Raw genomic sequence first — 7,287 nt, forward strand, 5'->3', positions numbered from 1 at the left:
CACCGGCCAAAAACTACTGCACCGACTATAACACAGAGTTCCTTTTTAACTTCTGCCAAAGAAATATGTTGTACGGCCACATTTTTATGATCCATAAAGGTAATTTATGTTACGTAAAGTTAAATGGCATTTGTTATAGTATTTATTACAAATAATTTTGATTGGAGGGTTAAATGGATTGGAGTATTTACGGAGGAATAATGGCCGAGATTCATTCTGCATAAGCATAAAACAAATATACAAAATTAATTCTACAAACAACATTTTATTAAAGCGATGTGGAAACTCAACATTATTTACATTTATTTACATGGATGTCAAAAAAAAATATTGATAATGTTTCCTGAAATAAAAAATAGGGTAGAGGCTAAATACCATAATATAATGCATGTTCCACTTGAATATGGAGAGAAAGTTATTGAAAATGACTGGATTGTGATGTAGAGCCATACTCGTTAAGTTGAAAGCGGTAAATGGTACATTGGCTCTATAGATAACATATAGATAATCCACTTTAAAAATAAAAAATGCAAACATTCCAGACAAAAAGTACAATCAGAGAGCTCAATGAGAAGTACCTGAAACTTTATACTCCACTCACTTCACAGGTGCAATTCTTTCGTTTGTTCTGCGTGTGTTGGAGGGCCTTCAGTTATATTTAAATAATTTATAATAAATCTTTCAACCAGGTCACACTACCAACACGATATATTAAACCAAGAAATATCACAGCATCATTTATGGACAAGGTTGTAGTCCGGCAATAAACAATGTCTGTCCAATCACATGTCATTAGATACAGCGTACACATTTCAACGAGTCGTAATAAATTATAGATGAAATGAAATAATAATAAAGCTTCATTCACTTCAATGTTAAGATTTAATAAACTTAACGTGACATTTATCTCATATATAATTAAAAATAGGCTACTTTCGCAGCGTTTTCTTCTGCGCCGTGGTTTCGAAAAAGAAAATGGAAAAAGAACTGGGTGTACTTCGTCTGGTGCTCACGGATGGACGGCTGCAGCACCTATTCGTTGACCATAGACAGAGTACGGGTTGTAGTACGGGCCTAGGGCCGTAGGATTGAACGCGCTGTAAGGGGAGGCTGCCAAGGAGGCTGGGAGCCCGGGTTTAGAGTAAGGGTGGTGCCTGGTCGCACACAGTGGCGTCAGAGGCGAATTCGGATATCCGGCGGTACGGTGCAAGATGCCCGACGACGACACCAACGTATTGTGGTTGAGGAAAGACATGGTGGCCGAAGGGGTGTCTACGGCGAGACTAGGGTGCGTCCTCAAGTGCTGCAGGAGCTCATCGGGCGCGTTGAACCTCTTCCCACAGTAGTTGCCGCCGGCAAACCAATTGCAAACGTATGGCCGGCCAAGCTGGTGCGAGTATGCCAGCGGGGGAGGGGCTGGCGCTGGCACAGGCCCAGGCCCAGGCGGCATGAGACCTGACAGCGCTGCTGCTGCGGCCGCCAAGCTGTATTTTTGGTGCTCGCACTGGGTGCACCCACTGGGGCAGGGTGTCGCAGAGGATCCACCGAGCAGCAGTTGTTGGTGGGTGTTGTATTGGCACCCTGTGCAATAGGGGTCCTTGCACACAGGCACAAGTGCCTCGCCTCCAGAAGCCGTCTTCACTCGGGCGTAGTGGACGTACGGGCCGGGCGCCGTCGGCGGGTAGCCAGCTGCCAGCATTGCCGCGTGGTGGTGAGAGAACGGAACTCCGGCAAATGGTGGTCGGAAGGCTGGGTTGGTGGCTTCTAGACCTGGAGGGCACCCAGAACGCAGAGAACCAAGTGGTCCGAGGCCACCAGAATTGTAGGTCCCAAGAGGTATATCACTTGGATGTCCTTGAAGAATTTCTAGACCAGATCTAATTATCGGGCTAGCTCCTTCGTTGCGGCCAGCAGCAGGCGACACGGACCTTCCGCGTTCAGTAGAGCCAGGGGTTGCAGGCGGCACTGAGGTTTTGCCAGCATCGCCAGGACCTGGTGTTGCACCACTGTTGGTGGGCGGCGAGGCAGACTTACGACTCGGAGCACGCGAGCCTGAATTCGATCTCTTTTCTTCCCCACTTTCTGAATTGTGGACACTTCCAGCTTTAGACGGAGGACGATTGTCTTCGGACTTCTTACAGAGAACGTTGGTCTCGTACGGCTTGAACGCTAAGCCACCGGCCCCTCGCGCGGGCTCGGCCGGGCTGGTGCGAGCCACCGGGGTTTTGTCGGCCTTGTGGCCGGCACCGGTCGGCGGAGTCACGGCAGAGTTGTCGCTCACTGCCGTTGGCTTCTTCGGCTTCTCCAGCGGAGGAATCAGTGGCTTGGTGTTCGGGGTATCGGCTCCGATCTGGCTACAAGTCTGCGCGAGCAAGGCTAACGGGCTCTTCTTCGCATCCAGCTGCAATAAAGCACACGGTATTGCGATTCTGCATTACAAGTGTGATTACAGCTCTTGCTGTGTGAGCCACTGATATTACGGTGCAAAAGAAAGTCATCAAACAGAATATGCGATAATTGTAACATGAAAAGTGCACTCACTCGATGTGAATCAAAACCCAAATCAGTCCAAAGAAAATATAAGAGTATGATTGTGAGACGTGAAACCGTAATTTATTGAAAAGGTTGGTGCCGCTAATACACACTGCAATGATATATAGAACAGCTTGTGGGACAGGTTCAACATCATTAAGGCATAGAGTACGATAAATTATTCCTAATACGCAAAGTACACTGGTAACTGTCAAATGTACCGATTATGTACAACGATTCCGGCACTCCCAGACTTTCGGGGGTTATACGACCAGTACAACTCAGCGGACAAGTTCAATCAGGAAAATCAAGCGTAGTAATAGCTTATTTATGAAACCATAATACTGTAACTGTTGCCTGTAGTGCGTAATCCACCTCAGTATCAAATGCGTCATCCAGACCAAACCAGAGCTGTGTTCCCTCAAAACTGGCAACTGAATTACTCCATTACGTATCATCCATATATTGAACATAATTAAATTCCGTATCTGCCTGAAAGAACCTAATGCACCCCTAAATTATTAATTCACATTGCAGTTATTAATTGTCATGAGTTTCCCTATAATTCCCATAACTTTGATTTAATTATAGGAAGCTTTTGGACTGTGCAATAGTTTGTTACATAAGTAGTTTTTTTTTTAAATTTTCAAGCATATACACTTGTTCGCAGTCGTATTAAACACAAATATTTGGTATATTTTTCGAAAATATACGTACTTCTGTTAAAACAAATTGTTTGACTTATTGACGTTTACAACAGTTACATACAATTCCAAGTAATGTGGCAAACAGTTATAATTTTCGAGCGCGAGTCACAAACAGTGCGTACGTAAAAGTAGTATGAACCAGAAACTTTCAGGAGTAAAATTACGCATTTTTATTATTAGTTTTGTTACTTACCGTAGTAGGAAGCGGGGAAAGGTAGTCCGGCTGCAGATATTGATTGCTTCCGGTAGTCAACATGCCTCCACCTTCAAGGACCACCATTAGGAATCACAACTCAATAAACAGAAAACACTTGTCCACAAAAATAATACAGATGAACAAAGGCGAACTCCCAAACCGGAAACTCACTGATACACACAATTAAATTTCACAAAATCGTGCTGAGAAAAAACAAAACCTGTGGAATAAGCTTGTTATGAGTATGATCCAGATGTAAACTGTTCACAATCCACTAAATTCAGCGTCGGAACTAGATCGTTCCGCTCAACACACAAACACAACCACACTCCACAACAAGGCAACTCTCTCTGTGTACTGGCACTCTCTCCACGTCCTGACTCGTGCGCCGTGCACTGCGCCATCTACCCTCCCCTCCTCTATACCCCCACTTTTCTACCTACGTATCCCCCACTTCTCGATGACGCAGCGCTAATACCACTGCGTTTCATGCTGTCAGCTTTTACCACCCATGGCGCTAGTGACGATGACAGCCCCCGTCGTGGCTTTGAAGCCTTGCCGCCCTACCTTCTCATCCTTGAGTCCCATCACTGCAAATCCCCGAACTTGCTGGACTGGTCCATTCCCCTCATCGGACTTAATCAGTAGCCTCCCCACCTCCACCCAAAAAGAGGACTAGTAGACAAGATGTATGGGGCCATTGAGTGTGGTGTTTGATGGATGACAAGCAGCCGACACTGCAAGAAGGGTCGGACTGAAGCAGTTAGGGTAAGATACGGAGACTGGTTATAAACTGTTGACTCAACTGGATCGAGACTGTCTATCTGAAACCAGAATGGTCTAGTACCACACAATACGTGTACAGCACTAGTCATATTTACTACAGCAGAATTGTTCGTATCCAAAGCTTCTCATATTTCAAATTCGAGAACGAGTAGTAATTTAATATTCCCCAAAACGGGTGCTGAGAGTTTTTAAGAATGCGCAACGAGTATTTCTGCATTCAGGGTGACGGTTTATAACACCGGAAAATTTATTTGGGAAACTTCTCTTCTCCATCTGTCGTCAGAAAGTTCGTTACCTGAAGTAGGATCTTGTATTCTGACGCAATTTAAAGGGGCATTATCCGGACAAATTCTGCGAAGGTTTTGTTATGAAACATGAATGCCAGCAGGTAAGATTCAAAAGGCAAATTTCAATCAAACACATTTTTATTTGTTGTAGAATAAAATAATTAATGTCATCAGCTGTTTTATTGTTCCAACTTTATTTTAGTGGCGTACTCCTTTACATGCAGTTGATTCCGGTTAATTGGGACACATCGGGGTAAGAAAACTTTGGCCCATTTAAGCGGATGCCCAAATTATGCAAAGTTCCACGTAAAGAGTTAAAAAGGCTTGTTCTTTAAGATTTGTCCTAAATAAACGGCTACCCCGATTATGGCCCAATTAAACGGAATCTACTGTATTTAATTTTTTGATTTAGTGTTGTTTTATTATAGTCTTCGTTTTATCTATCGACGCTTTTAGTTGCCAAGATTATATAGCGCCAAATAATTTTCTTAACGACATTGGAGTTTCTCGCACGCTAGAAGGAATCTTGAAACTGACATTTTAAAATTGCATTAAACTACATTGCAATATTAAACGTATCTGCCATTAACGTAGTAAATACGCAGAATACGTGAAGCCAGATTTCGTTGTCAGATTAGAAATCAGAAGACTAATCGACGGAGGGTATGGTGAGATGGACAGGACGTGTAGCACACATGAGAGAAATGAAAAGTTTATGATTTCAAGTAAGAAAACCTGAAAGTCTGAGGATCTTTTGGACGTGTTGACGAAGATAAGAGGACAAAACGATCTTAAATAAATGGAATGCTAAGCAATTGACTGTATTTAACTGCCAGTGATGGGCTTTTACGAACACGGTAAAGAACCTTCCGGTTCCATAAAATTTGTCTAAAATCTTGTTTTTTCTAGTCGCTTGTACTATGTCAATTCTTAACAGTCATTTCTCATAATTTTATTTGACTGATAAGTAATTCTAGAGTATTTAACGACGGTGAATTATATAGCAGCGTCCGCTGATATAATAAATTATCATAAATGGTATGTTAAGAACATGGCAGGAGATGATTCTAGACTATTCCAAGGCAGAGTATGCCTGCTTTTGCATCTAAACCAAATTCACTAAATACCTTACTCAGATTAACTAGTAACTTTATGAGATTTATTAAAAGTAGATCACCCGAATAGGCTTACAAGTCTAGATTCTAGATAACTACATTTGCAATAAAAAAAACTCACGGTTTTGTACGGTAGACATAAATTCTTAGATGTGAAAATTTGGGCTTGCCTTGGCACGAGGCACGAAATGTAAGTCGAGAGGGTAAAGATCCACAAATTCTTTATTTCGATAATATGTAGAGGTGAGTGGTCACTTTCACAATTCATCTGGCTTTATCGTGGAAAAGGAGCCCTGTTGGCCTTTGGATTTAAGGTTGGGGATATTTTTATGTGTTTGTGTAGTATATTTCGGCCCATTTGAATGTCCAAAACCAAAGTACAAAATTGACAGATTAGCTAGAAATGGGTCTAGACTTTGTCAAGATTGTAAACAGGATAGTGTGCGTTTGTGATGGTTACAATAGGAGAGTGTACTCCACCTGGTCTTTGAAGTCTGACAATGTTGGTTAAACAGGGAATGTATTGAGTTCAGGGCCTAAGAATTAAGAAACTGACAACATGTTCATAACAGGCAGGCCTGTTCAGTTTTCATAATATTTATGTAAAATTCATAAATTTGAGGAGCACGTTCAGTTCTAAAGAGTGCGAAATGCAGATAAAATGTTTCAAGATTACTATCTTATGGGATCACCCAGATGATGGAAGCAGCAAGGATCTCCGAAACGTTGTAAAAATTCTACCAGACAACACGGTGAAACAACCCAGAACATAACCATCTTTAAACTCGCCACCGTGAAAACCTCAAATCCTACAAAAGGTTTCAACTTAGACAAAACGAAACCATGGTAATTTTCCTTTTCGGGTGATATAGAACGAGAGCATAGAAGTTATTTCTTGTCAGGTACATTAGCCCTATTAAACATTAGTGGCGACTATACAATATCTGCTTTAACAGTCTATTATATGACTGCATTTTGACAACATGTTTCTAAAAATGTGTATTGTTTCCCTAAATAGCACGGAAAATTGAATTTCGTCGTGTTTTTTTTTTGGGTAGAGACTGGATGTTTAAATGTTATTTAGATGAGTACTGCTCGGCTACAACGTGTTAATTACAGAAAATAAATGTTAATTCACTTTGAAGTTGCTTTTAAAAAGAATACAAGCCTAGGTCTAATCATTAACAAAAAGACTACGCTTGTATGAAGTTAACTCCCAATTGATTAATCCTGCACTGTTTACCCACGTCGACATTTCTATATAATGAACACAAACACATAGGTCTGTTCAACATCAATCATTCTTTCGAAATTTGATGCTTCCGGAGGTATCCATTTTGATTCTCGATCGCCATTCTAGACCAGTGGTAGTCAAACTGGAGTACGCGTACCCCCGGGGGTACGCGAAGACATCTTAGGGGGTACGTGAAATAAAAAAAAAATATTATTTTATGATAAACACTGAATAGTCAGTAATTTAATTTATTTAATTTATTTTAGATGTAGATTATATACTATGTATAACTTGAATTATACACCAACAACTTTGGGGGTACAAAGTTGAAGAGAAATTATATCTGGGTGTACGCGAACAAAAAAGGTTGAATACCACTGGTCTAGACTAGCATTAGACCTCTAGGCGTACTAGTGTAGTATTCAAAAGT

At 41.5% G+C, this 7,287-nt stretch overlaps 1 protein-coding gene across 1 annotated transcript; it reads right to left on the reverse strand.

Moving 5' to 3' along the window:
• Positions 1–245: 245 nt before the first annotated feature.
• noc (zinc finger protein no ocelli) lies at positions 246–3,769 on the reverse strand. Its single transcript, XM_022063853.2, has 2 exons — positions 3,433–3,769; positions 246–2,401 (listed from the first exon to the last, which is right to left on the reverse strand). Exons 1-2 carry the CDS (start codon positions 3,517–3,519, stop codon positions 1,010–1,012), a joined length of 1,479 nt encoding a protein of 492 aa, XP_021919545.1. The 5' UTR covers positions 3,520–3,769; the 3' UTR covers positions 246–1,009.
• Between the last annotated feature and the right edge of the window lie 3,518 nt (positions 3,770–7,287).

Source organism: Zootermopsis nevadensis, unplaced genomic scaffold (genome assembly GCF_977971745.1).
Source record: "Zootermopsis nevadensis isolate Lab colony 2312 unplaced genomic scaffold, Znev_1.0 Znev_ptg000030l, whole genome shotgun sequence".
Taxonomy (NCBI): Eukaryota; Metazoa; Arthropoda; class Insecta; order Blattodea; family Termopsidae; genus Zootermopsis; species Zootermopsis nevadensis.

Excerpts from the sequence above, each read along its gene's own strand:
- noc (XM_022063853.2), bottom strand. The coding sequence starts at position 3,519 with ATGGTGGTCCTTGAAGGTGGAGGCATGTTGACTACCGGAAGCAATCAA. Across the intron at positions 2,402-3,432 it reads TTTCCCCGCTTCCTACTACG|CTGGATGCGAAGAAGAGCCC; the intron begins GTAAGTAACAAA and ends GCTTTATTGCAG.